Genomic DNA, 12,500 nt, shown 5'->3' on the forward strand with positions numbered 1-12,500 from the left:
GCACCAGTTGGACTTCAAGTGTCTGTTTAAGTGTTTTGTCAAAGTAAGTTTGTTTATTTATTTATCTGACAGGCGCCTTTATGCAGGGCGACTCAGCTTTGGTTTACGCTCAGTGTTGGCATTCTGTCAGCGTGTGTTTTGGCTCCCCAGTTAAGCGAGCGCTACGGGCCTGTGATGACAGTGTACCTGGGCTCCCAGCGCACGGTGGTTCTGAACGGGTTCGAGGCGGTGTGGGAGGCGCTGCAGGACCACGCAGACGAGTTCGCAGGGAGAGCGCACATCCCCGCCATTGCAAGGATCACAGAAGGATACGGTAACAACGGGTTTTACAAAAGCGCACCCCAGTAGATCTGCGGGCACTTTTCACAGGACTGCGCTGCGTTTACCAAGCCGTTCCTTTTCTTTTTAATATGCTTTCCTATACCTCTCTGTGCTTTACAATGCTTCCCTATGCTTTAGCAGACCTCTCTGTGCTTTACAATGCTTCCCTATGCTTTACCAGACCTCTCCGTGCTTTACAATGCTTCCCTATGCTTTACCAGACCTCTCTGTGCTTTACAATGCTTCCCTATGCTTTACCAGACCTCTCTGTGCTTTACAATGCTTCCCTATGCTTTACCAGACCTCTCTGTGCTTTACAATGCTTCCCTGTGCTTTATTTGTCCTTCTCCCTATCCCTCCCCCTCTCTTCCCTCGCTCTCTCTCCCCAGGTCTTTTAGTGAGTAATGGGGAGAGATGGAAACAGCTACGTCGGTTTTCCTTGACGACGCTCCGGAATTATGGGATGGGCAAGCGAAGCATCGAAGAATGGATCCAGGAGGAGGCTCGGAATCTCGTCGAGGAATTCAGGAAAAATGAAGGTGAGAACAGTGGGGCTGGAGCACCCAATCAAGAGAGGGCAGCTCTGAACCCCAGGACTGGGAGCAGCAGCAGCAGCAGCAGCAGCAGCAGCAGGGCTAGTGTGAGTTTCTAACCCTGCTCAAACTCCTGGCTCCTGATCATTGCAATATTAATAATAATAGACTTCATTGAGGGGAGCTCTGAACCCCAGGACTGGGTGCAGCAGCAGCAGGGCTAGTGTGAGTTTCTAACCCTGCTCAAACTCCTGGCTCCTGATCATTTCAATATTAATAATAATAGACTTCATTGAGGGGAGCTCTGAACCCCAGGACTGGGTGCAGCAGCAGCAGCAGCAGGGCTAGTGTGAGTTTCTAACCCTGCTCAAACTCCTGGCTCCTGATCATTGCAATATTAATAATAATAGACTTCATTGAGGGGAGCTCTGAACCCCAGGACTGGGTGCAGCAGCAGGGCTAGTGTGAGTTTCTAACCCTGCTCAAACTCCTGGCTCCTGATCATTGCAATATTAATAATACTAGACTTCACTGAGGGGAGCTCTGAACCCCAGGACTGGGTGCAGCAGCAGCAGCAGGGCAGTGTGAGTTTCTAACCAGGATGTGTGATTGTCGTCGGTCCTCTCCTCCCCCCCAGGCTCCCCTTGCGATCCGACTTTCTTTCTGAGCCGAGCAGTTTCCAACGTGATCTGCTCCATGGTTTTTGGGGAACGGTTCGAGTACCAGGATAAGAACTTTGTCCGACTGCTAGGTCTCATCAACAGCGCCTTCCAAATAGCAACCAGCCCCTGGACCCAGGTAGGAGTCCCTCGAACAAACCAGGCTAAACTAACCCTTATACAAGTGTCCCACAGTACGAGCACAGCACAGTGCAGTACAGTGAAAACATGATGAAGCACAGAGAGGTATGGTGAAGGATATCAAAAATAAACACGCTAAACTAACCCTTATACAAGTGTCCCACAGTACAATATCCAGACCCCCCCATCCAATATCCAGACCCCCCCACATCCAATATCCAGACCCCCCCATCCAATATCCAGACCCCCCCATCCAATATCCAGACCCCCCCATCCAATATCCAGACCCCCCCATCCAATATCCAGACCCCCCCATCCAATATCCAGACCCCCCCCATCCAATATCCAGACCCCCCCATCCAATATCCAGACCCCCCCATCCAATATCCAGACCCCCCCCCACATCCAATATCCAGACCCCCCCATCCAATATCCAGACCCCCCCCATCCAATATCCAGACCCCCCCATCCAATATCCAGACCCCCCACATCCAATATCCAGACCCCCCCATCCAATATCCAGACCCCCCCATCCAATATCCAGACCCCCCCATCCAATATCCAGACCCCCCCCATCCAATATCCAGACCCCCCCATCCAATATCCAGACCCCCCCATCCAATATCCAGACCCCCCCATCCAATATCCAGACCCCCCCATCCAATATCCAGACCCCCCCATCCAATATCCAGACCCCCCCATCCAATATCCAGACCCCCCCATCCAATATCCAGACCCCCCACATCCAATATCCAGACCCCCCCATCCAATATCCAGACCCCCCCACATCCAATATCCAGACCCCCCCCATCTAATTCCCTACGAAAGCATGTGAGAGTTTTCTGTGAATTCGAAGGAGTGTTATTGATTTCAGATCTTCTCTATGCATTCGTCTTTTTCGATAGTCTTTTTAAATTGTGCCACATGAACGAATAGAGGCGTGTGTTTCTTTAGCTTTACAACATGTTCCCGAGAGTCCTGCGCTACCTGCCCGGGCCTCACAAACGCTTATTTGAGAATGTGGAGGAGCTGAAAGTCTTCATCGCAGACATGATCGAGAAACACAAACAGGATCTGGAGCCGCATTCCCCGAGAGACTACATCGACAGCTTCCTCGTCAAAATACACGAGGTGAGGACGGGGGACGGGGGACGGGGGGGCAAGCTACAGAGCTCTTTCAAAAAGAGTCCCATTTCAGAAGAAAGAAACAAATGTAAAAATAAATAATAATGATCACAACTATTCCGGAAACATCTCCTGTATTTTTATTTTTTTACTTGTTTTTTTTTTTTAGGAAAAGGAGAGCCCTTCTTCTGAGTTCCACCACAAAAACATGCTGTATTCGGTTCTGAACCTCTTCCTAGCCGGGACAGAGACGACGAGCACGACCCTACGATATGGACTGCTGCTTCTCATCAAATACCCTCACATCCAGGGTAGGGCACAGAGAAAACAGAGCATTTCAGCAGTCTGTCGCACACTATAGAGTTTACCTATACCCTCTCTCTCTCTCTCATATATCTATCTATGCTGTTGCTGTTATTGGCATGCAGAAGCATATCAGAACACACGTAGATGAAGGCAACAAACAGCGCTTAGAATCGCGTCTCGTTGTCGCGAGAACGGTCTGCGGTTAGTATCTGTATATCAAAGAAAGAAGTGGGTCAGTGTTTATCTGTGTATCTATACACAGGCAGAGATGTTTTAAACTACCGCATGCCGTAGAGTTTAAACATTCATTCAAATTTACCAAAGTGCATATTTTGTGCATCGTTCCTGTCTTCACTGGTATTTTGTGCATCGTTCCTGTCTTCACTGGTATTTTGTGCATCGTTCCTGTCTTCACTGGTATATTGTGCTTCGTTCCCGTCTTCACTGGTACTTTGTGCATCGTTCCCGTCTTCACTGGTACTTTGTGCATCGTTCCTGTCTTCACTGTTTTTTTCTGCATCGTTCCTGTCTTCACTGTTTTTTTCTGCATCGTTCCTGTCTTCACTGGTTTGGTTTCACTGGCTCGTTTGCAGACAGGGTTCAGCAGGAGATCGACTCGGAGGTCGGTCGGGATCGCCCCCCTGCCATGGAGGATCGCAGAAAGATGCCCATCACTGACGCCACAATCCACGAAATACAGAGGTTCGCGGACATCGTGCCACTGAACGTGCCGCACAAGACCACAAGAGACACCAGCTTCCGGGGGTACAGCATTCCTGAGGTGAGGCTCTGAGCGCCACGCCACTCCATGTTATTAGTAGTGCAGTTGCTTCTCATTTAAGGAATAAAGCGTGTGCAGGGGTGGGAACAAGACTCCTGCTGCACAGCAGTGTGATCCAGTCCAGGTTTTACTAGCAGCTTGATCAGCCCCAGTGTGTCTAGGGAACAGGCTCAGGTGTGTCTGATTATTAAACTCCTAGTGAAACCAGGACTGGATCACACTGCTGTGCAACGGGAGTCTGATTAACATATCTGTTAGTGGTTGCATCCCTCTCTCTCTCTCCCCTGTCTGTCTCTCTCCCCTGCCTCACTGTCTGTCTGTCATTCTCTGTCTCTCTATCTCAATGTCTCCCTGTGTGTCTCTTCCCGTCTCTCTCTCAGTGTCTCCCTGTGTGTCTCTTCCCGTCTCTCTCTTAGTGTCTCCCTGTGTGTCTCTTCCCGTCTCTCTCTCAGTGTCTCCCTGTGTGTCTGTCCAGGGCACGGTGGTCTTGCCAATGCTTCACTCTGTGCTGTATGATGAGACGCAGTGGGATTCTCCAAACTCCTTCAATCCCACAAACTTCCTGGATGAAAACAGCAGCTTCCAGAAAAAAAACGCTTTCCTGCCCTTCTCCACAGGTGAGGTCTTTCACCCTGACTGTCTTATTCAAGTTCACGTGCTTTCCTCATAGTTCTGCTCTGCCTTTACCACACATTACCCTGGTTTGCCATGTTTACTAGTGTGCTTTACCAGACCTCTCTGTGCTTTACAATGCTTCCCTATGCTTTACCAGACCTCTCTGTGCTTTACAATGCTTGCCTATGCTTTACCAGACCTCTCTGTGCTTTACAATGCCTGACTATGCTTTACCAGACCTCTCTATGCTTTACAATGCTTCCCTATGCTTTACCAGACCTCTCTGTGCTTTACAATGCTTCCCTATGCTTTACCAGACCTCTCTGTGCTTTACAATGCTTCCCTATGCTTTACCAGACCTCTCTGTGCTTTACAATGCTTCCCTATGCTTTACTAGACCTCTCTGTGCTTTACAGTGCTTCCCTATGCTTTACCAGACCTCTCTGTGCTTTACAGTGCTTCCCTATGCTTTACCAGACCTCTCTGTGCTTTACAATGCCTGCCTATGCTTTACCAGATCTCTCTGTGCTTTACAATGCTTCCCTATGCTTTACCAGACCTCTCTGTGCTTTACAGTGCTTCCCTATGCTTTACCAGACCTCTCTGTGCTTTATAATGCTTCCCTATGCTTTACCAGACCTCTCTGTGCTTCCCCATGCTGTGCCTGTGCTGTGTCACACTGCGCTCTTGTTTCCTCGTGTTCCCGGTACTCTGGCGCTGTGTGTTTTGCAGGGAAGCGCTCCTGTGCTGGGGAGGGTCTGGCCCGTATGGAGCTCTTCCTCTTCTTCACGACGCTTCTGCAGAATTTGTCCTTTCGCTCCCTGGGGGATCCCGGGGAGATCGACGTGACTCCGAAGGTCAGCACTTTCAGCAAAGTGCCGCGGCCCTTCGAGCTCGTCGTGCGCAGCCGATAGAAACGCAGGCGGGGAGAGAGGTGCCTTCGAACCCGAGCGAGTCACTTCACCTCCTTGGACTCCGTCCTTCAGACGAGACGCAAAACAAACCGAGGTCCTATTGGAAGAGCACTCTGCAGCAGCAGCAGCTGTGAGGCACAGCTCACCCCCCTAGTCTCTACATCGCTTTGGATAAAATTAATAAAATTATTAATAATAATAATAATAATAATAATAATAACTACTGTGTATCACCAGCACACGTGAGTATCTTACTGTTCTTATACTGGGATGGAAATAATCCCCAGTTGCATAGCAGTGTGATCCTTTCCTGGTTTTACTGTGAGTTTAAGAAGACACACCTGAGCTTGTTACCTAGACACTGTTGGTCAAGCTCATAGTAAAACCAGGACTGGATGAAAGGGTTGTGCAGTAGGAGTTATATTCCAATCCCTGATATGCATATACTTGCCATAGAACGATATTCCAGACCATGAATGCTTAGACTGAAAGTTATTTTCAAATAAATGAATATAGATAGACAGACAGATAGATTTCAATAATAATAGTTGCTGGTTGGGAACAATTGTTTGAGACAAATCCATTTTCACACACAAACATTCAATTTCATTGTTTTATTATTATGAATGTTACATTATTCAACATCATTAATAATTAAACTTTCCAAAAGACATTATTAGATATTTCTGTTTGATTTTTTTATTGAAATGCAACAATCTCATCCTTTATGCTACAAAACGGCATCTGTATTGTAGATAATAATAATATAATAATAATAATAAAAATAATAATAATAATAATAATAATAATAATAAAACAATTCTCAGTATTTGTGAAGACTGTTGCTATTGTAATAGAACTACATACACGGTCTCTGTGCGTCTCTTTGATTTTGCACAGAAAGAAAGCCCCAGACTGCACATCCTGTTTGGTTAAACAGTGTATCTCGTTAACTGCATTGTACAATAACAGATCTGAAGTGGAATCGGGTTTTTGAAATTATATTTAATCACCAGCAGATGACAACTGATGTAAGGGGGTGACATCCAACAGGCGACGATGGTTGTCGGGAGATCACAATGCATCTCTTTCTAACTAAATCATTGAAATGCATCAATATGTAGATTTCTAACATCAATATAACTGTGTCGTTCTAAATCAGACGGCCTTTCACAGCTCTCCACAGACTGTTCACCGCAATTGAACACCCTGTGCAGGTGAAGCGCAGCAGGCCCGAGTCAGACAGACTGTGAGGTGGGCAGAAGTGCTTTTCTACGGGAACGAACACCTCTAACATCCTCCCATTACCTGCATCCCAGGCAGCACTACAGAAACGCTAAAGGAGACATCGTTAAAACCACAAAGCAGCGTCGTAGCAGTCTTGAGAACGCTCGGCCGAATTTTACATATTAATATTAATATTTGCATCAAACGCTGATTTGCCTATCCCACGTCAGGCCAGAATCGGGATAGACACGCCCCCTTCCAGCCAGGATCCGCCCCTCCCCTCCCCCGTTCAGATGTTCGGAAGGTGATGGTCGAACTTGTGTTTGAAGTGCTTCTTCACTTCTGGAGCTGGGGAGATGTTGCTGCTGGGTAGATGGGGGAGGTATTGCGGCTAGAATGAAAGCATAAATAAATACAGCTCAAATAAAATAGGCAGAATACAAATATTTCTGCAACTGCATCCAGAGAGACCACATTGCTGTTAATAACGCTGCTGCTACTTGCAGCAGTAGGGGGTTAAGAAATTGCGTCTTGTGTCTATCACTTGCCCAATACTTGTCCTCTGTATATATTGTAGAGGCATTATTGCAGTGCCACTGTCTGTCTGTCTGCATTGCTGCTGAAGATCAGTGGGGTGTGTTTAGGTGGTGTTGTGTACTGTGGTGTGTTCTGTGTCGTGTATATTGCTGTGTGTTCTGTGTAGTGTATATTGCCGTGTATTGTGTATATTGTTGTGTATTGTGTTTCCTCACCCCCTGCACTCTCCTCCTGGCCCCCCTCTCGTGTTTGCGCCCCGCCCCTCTCTCGGGGTCCCGGGACACCCCCTCGGTGTCGTCCCCTCGCTGGCTGTCGAAGTACTGCAGCTCAAGCAGAGCCTCACAGGACATGCGGGACGCAGGGTCCATCACCAGACAGGCCTGGGACAGAGGAACAGAGATCACAAACACCAGACAGGCCTGGGACAGAGGAACAGAGATCACAAACACTAGACAGGCCTGGGACAGAGGAACAGAGAGGCCTGGGACAGAGGAACAGAGATCACAAACACCAGACAGGCCTGGGACAGAGGAACAGAGATCACAAACACCAGACAGGCCTGGGACAGAGGAACAGAGATCACAAACACCAGACAGGCCTGGGACAGAGGAACAGAGATCACAAACACCAGACAGGCCTGGGACAGAGGAACAGAGATCACAAACACCAGACAGGCCTGGGACAGAGGAACAGAGATCACAAACACCAGACAGGCCTGGGACAGAGGAACAGAGATCACAAACACCAGACAGGCCTGGGACAGAGGAACAGAGATCACAAACACCAGACAGGCCTGGGACAAACACCAGACAGGCCTGGGACAGAGGAACAGAGAACACAAACACCAGACAGGAGGAACAGAGGAGATCACAAACACCAGACAGGCCTGGGACAGAGGAACAGAGATCACAAACACCAGACAGGCCTGGGACAGAGGAACAGAGATCACAAACACCAGACAGGCCTGGGACAGAGGAGGGAGGAACCGAGATCACAAACACCAGGGCTCACTGAATCCGGAGAGAAAGAGGCTTCAAGAACTGGGGAGTGATAGAGAAAGAGAGGGGGAGAGGAGGCTCCACCAGCACCAAACAGGTTAGTTTACCCAGTTAATGTTTTTCCCGCTACCAAGTCAGAACTTCAGACCTGTTTGGACTTGGTTCAGAACCAGTCTCTCACCTTCATGACGACGAGCGCCTGGCCTGACACGTTATGGAATCTCTTCTCCAGGGGCTCCTGTGGATCGGAACCAGAATCACAGTCAGAACCAGGCTTAACAGAATGCCACACAATTCAGCGGCTTTCACAAAGGGTTTTCTTTTTACCTATTTACTTATTACAGAAAACATTTTGTATTAGTAGTAGCTCTGCTTTTACTGTGGAAACTCTTACAAGGGTTAGGTTTTTTTTTTTTTTTTTAATATGCTTTATCAGACCTCTCTGTGCTTTACAATGCTTCCCTATGCTCTACCAGACCTCTCTGTGCTTTACAATGCTTCCCTATGCTTTACCAGACCTCTCTGTGCTTTACAATGCTTCCCTATGCTTTACCAGACCTCTCTGTGCTTTACAATGCTTCCCTATGCTTTACCAGACCTCTCTGTGCTTTACAATGCTTCCCTATGCTTTACCAGACCTCTCTGTGCTTTACAATGCCTCCCAATGCTTTACCAGACCTCTCTGTGCTTTATAATGCTTGCCTATGCTTTCCCATATCACTGTGCTGTCTTACGGTGTGCTGTGCTGTGTCACGCTGTGCTGGGTCAATGAATGGTGGAATAGATTAGGAATGCATGTTTAGCATGTTGGAGGCGTGTTGCGCACCGTGGTGTCGGGTTCGGGAATGCTGACTCCACTGAAGAACAGATTGGATCGGAACACCTGCTGGTGGCGCGGGATCAGGTCACCTGGGGGTCAAAACAGAGCGAGGGGGGGTCACCCAGGGGTCAGCATCTTCACCGGCCACACCCACACCCCCTCTGTCCCGGGTTCAATCCACCCCCACCCCACACACACACACACACACACTCTCCGCCCCAGGTTCAATTCCACACACACACACTCTCCGCCCCGGGTTCAATTCCACACACACACACAGTCTCTCTCACCCAGGCTCCTGCATATCAGGTACAGTTGATCCACGTCAGATCTGCCTGGCCACAGAGGATTCCCCGACAGCAGCTCAGCGAAGACGCAGCCGATCGCCCACACGTCCACCGGGGGCCCGTACTGCGTGTCCCCCACGAGCAGCTCGGGGGCGCGGTACCAGCGCGTCGCCACGTAGTCTGTGTAGTCATCACCTGGACCCGCTGAAAGAGGGGCACAGTGTTACTGAGCAAGCGTGGCTCCAGAGAGGGCTGCTGCTATTTCAACATGCAAACATTCAAACTAACCCAGCTTGAAATGCAGACGTCTGTTACTGAAGACACTGAGAAAGACTTCTAGTGGAAACGCTTGCCATTGAATTTACACTGAAGACACTGAGAAAGACTTCTAGTGGAAATGCTTGTCACTGAATGTATTCTGTCTCTTAATGAAGTGGCAGGAGTCTGAGCAGATGAGCACAGTGGAGACTCACTGAGAATGCGCGCAAATCCGAAGTCACACAGCTTGATGACGCCGGTCTTGGTGAGCAGGATGTTCTCAGGCTTCACGTCTCTGTGGATACACTGAGAGAGGAGAGGAAGAGAGCACAGGAGAGGAGAGGTGAGTCCATCGGCACACGCAGAGGCACACGGTGCATCAGAGATGCAGGTCATGGAAATGAAGCGTCACGCCTATCATGACATCAGCGCATCATGACACCCCATGTTGTTGCAGATTGTTATTACCAGAACAACAACATCAACAAACGTTATTTTTGAAACACTATTATTAAATGGTCCTAATTTTCTTAATTTGATTTCTGCTCCTTCTGTTAGGAATACAAGGGAATTTGCCAAGCAAGGTACTTGTGGTCTGTGCAGAGTGGGGAGGGAAGGGGCAGGGAGGGGGGAGCGACTCACGTTGTGTTTGTGACAGAAGTTGACGGCCTGCAGTGTCTGCCACACAATGCTCTTGAGAAGAGGCTCCGGGACTCTGGAGAGACAAGGTGAGGAACAAGTGTGGTTTTATTATTATATTACTGCCAGTATCTCAGTACGGTAGTTCTGTGATTTGATTTCAAGGCTGTCGGTCTTTCACTTTCCCAGCATGCACTGCAGGTCGAACCCTGATTTCCCAAGCACCGCCACTCTAGAAAACAAAGGCCCCAGTTGCCGGGGTAAACGGCAGTTCTGTTGTTACGGCAACAACAGCAGGCTGTATTTCCTGCCGCTTGGGGACTTGATTCTTAATGGGACAGCGTCTCGTTTAATCTGTGAGGAATTACACAGAGTACTGGTTTTCTCCCAGTTTAGAGCAGTTCTCTTTGAAGGGGGCTGGTCTGGGATATCTGAACCAGTCACCCAGACCTCCCACCCTGAATAATTGAATGCAAGTCCCAGGAAAGAGTGGGGTTACCTGGCCAGGTGTCCGGTGTCTCTGACCGACACAAAAAACAGAATCCACTGTGGAGAGAGAGAATGAGCAGAGAGAGAGCGAGAGAGAGAGAGAGACCTTACAAAGATTCCCAGCAAAGTGTGATGAAGCATAGGGAAGCATTGTAAAGCACAGAGAGGTCTGGTAAAGCATAGGGAAGCATTGTAAAGCACAGCGAGGTCTGGTAAAGCATAGGGAAGCATTGTAAAGCACAGAGAGGTCTGGTAAAGCATAGGGAAGCATTGTAAAGCACAGAGAGTCTGGTAAAGCATAGGGAAGCATTGTAAAGCACAGAGAGGTCTGGTAAAGCATAGGGAAGCATTGTAAAGCACAGAGAGGTCTGGTAAAGCATAGGGAAGCATTGTAAAGCACAGAGAGGTCTGGTAAAGCATAGGGAAGCATTGTAAAGCACAGAGAGGTCTGGTAAAGCACAGGGAAGCATTGTAAAGCACAGAGAGGCATGGTAAAGCACAGAGAGGTCTGGTAAAGCATAGGGAAGCATTGTAAAGCACAGAGAGGTCTGGTAAAGCATAGGGAAGCATTGTAAAGCACAGAGAGGTCTGGTAAAGCATAGGGAAGCATTGTAAAGCACAGAGAGGTCTGGTAAAGCATAGGGAAGCATTGTAAAGCACAGAGAGGTCTGGTAAAGCATTGGGAAGCATTGTAAAGCACAGAGAGGTCTGGTAAAGCATAGGGAAGCATTGTAAAGCACAGAGAGGTCTGGTAAAGCATAGGCAAGCATTGTAAAGCACAGAGAGGTCTGGTAAAGCATAGGGAAGCATTGTAAAGCACAGAGAGGTCTGGTAAAGCATAGGGAAGCATTGTAAAGCACAGAGAGGTCTGGTAAAGCATAGGGAAGCATTGTAAAGCACAGAGAGGTCTGGTAAAGCATAGGGAAGCATTGTAAAGCACAGAGAGGTCTGGTAAAGCATAGGGAAGCATTGTAAAGCACAGAGAGGTCTGGTAAAGCATAGGGAAGCATTGTAAAGCACAGAGAGGTAAAGCAATGCGCAGTGTAATCGTGGGTAAAGCATGGGGCCCAGGTGCCGGCCTGTGTTTCTATAGCAGCACAATGTGAAACTCCTTCAACAAGTCTCCCCGCTCGGATCACAATCCCACTACATTCCATCCTCGCTCGTCGCCTAGCAACAGAACCCCACTCCCCCTCTCTCCGCTGACCCCCCTGTGACCCCTTCGAGGGTTCTACACCCCGCCCACACACATTCCTTCAGAGACTGAAAACCCTTCTCCACTTTCTTACCCTCCCCCATCTTTCTACCTTTCCCTCTCTCTCTCTCCTTTCTGTATCTTTCTGTTCCTTCTTTCCCTTCTCTTGCATTGCTTCTGTGACAGAATTGCAATGACTAAATTCAATAACAAATATTTAGACTAGAAGTCTTTCCCAGTCTTTCATTCTCACCCTCTTTCTCTCTCCCTCACTGCCGTCGATACAAACACACACATACACACTCTCAATCAAAAACACAAACATCCGGACACACACAGATAGACAGACAGACAGGCAGGCAGACAGACACACACACCACACACACAGCGTGACAGAGCGATGGAAGCAGGGACAGCGTGACAGAGCGATGCAGGGACGGTGTGACTGACCCGCGGGGGTGCCGGTCCAGCTCATGCAGCACGGTCTGCTCACAGAACTCAAACACCAGCTGCAGCTTCCTCTTTCTGCGGAAAACCTCCAGCAGATTCACCAGATTCACATGCTTCAGTTGCTGAGGAGAGGAGTGGAGAGGGGGAGGTGAGGGTGAGATGAGGGGAGAGAGGTGAGAGTTTGAACGACGTGTTTAATCATCTG

At 48.6% G+C, this 12,500-nt stretch overlaps 2 protein-coding genes across 6 annotated transcripts in view; one reads left to right on the top strand and one right to left on the bottom strand.

The window, feature by feature from the left end:
- The window catches only part of LOC121303729 (cytochrome P450 2G1-like), a 5,797-nt gene extending 294 nt beyond the window's left edge, over positions 1 to 5,503 (top strand). The window contains exons 1-9 of the mRNA XM_041234509.1: positions 1 to 43; positions 151 to 313; positions 711 to 860; positions 1,492 to 1,652; positions 2,609 to 2,785; positions 2,949 to 3,090; positions 3,679 to 3,866; positions 4,342 to 4,483; positions 5,214 to 5,503. The exon at positions 1 to 43 is cut by the window's left edge and continues 294 nt beyond it. Of these exons, the coding sequence (XP_041090443.1) occupies positions 1 to 43; positions 151 to 313; positions 711 to 860; positions 1,492 to 1,652; positions 2,609 to 2,785; positions 2,949 to 3,090; positions 3,679 to 3,866; positions 4,342 to 4,483; positions 5,214 to 5,395 (1,348 nt within the window). The 3' untranslated portion in view covers positions 5,396 to 5,503. The remainder of the gene's footprint in view (positions 44 to 150; positions 314 to 710; positions 861 to 1,491; positions 1,653 to 2,608; positions 2,786 to 2,948; positions 3,091 to 3,678; positions 3,867 to 4,341; positions 4,484 to 5,213) is intronic.
- Positions 5,504 to 5,546: 43 nt separating this feature from the next.
- Positions 5,547 to 12,500, bottom strand: part of LOC121303906 (cyclin-dependent kinase-like 1) — a 10,700-nt gene continuing 3,746 nt past the window's right edge. For 2 of the 5 annotated variants that reach the window (XM_041234762.1, XM_041234763.1), the window contains exons 3-10: positions 12,296 to 12,417; positions 10,165 to 10,237; positions 9,738 to 9,828; positions 9,268 to 9,468; positions 8,984 to 9,066; positions 8,339 to 8,395; positions 7,375 to 7,539; positions 5,547 to 7,013 (exon numbers count right to left, since the gene is read on the bottom strand). In XM_041234762.1, coding sequence (XP_041090696.1) covers positions 6,912 to 7,013; positions 7,375 to 7,539; positions 8,339 to 8,395; positions 8,984 to 9,066; positions 9,268 to 9,468; positions 9,738 to 9,828; positions 10,165 to 10,237; positions 12,296 to 12,417 — 894 coding nt within the window. In that variant the 3' untranslated portion in view covers positions 5,547 to 6,911. The remainder of the gene's footprint in view (positions 7,014 to 7,374; positions 7,540 to 8,338; positions 8,396 to 8,983; positions 9,067 to 9,267; positions 9,469 to 9,737; positions 9,829 to 10,164; positions 10,238 to 12,295; positions 12,418 to 12,500) is intronic. The other 3 variants (XM_041234766.1, XM_041234767.1, XM_041234768.1) reach the window with 2 other exon arrangements.

The sequence above is a fragment of the Polyodon spathula genome, chromosome 35 (genome assembly GCF_017654505.1).
Source record: "Polyodon spathula isolate WHYD16114869_AA chromosome 35, ASM1765450v1, whole genome shotgun sequence".
In the NCBI taxonomy this organism is placed as follows: Eukaryota; Metazoa; Chordata; class Actinopteri; order Acipenseriformes; family Polyodontidae; genus Polyodon; species Polyodon spathula.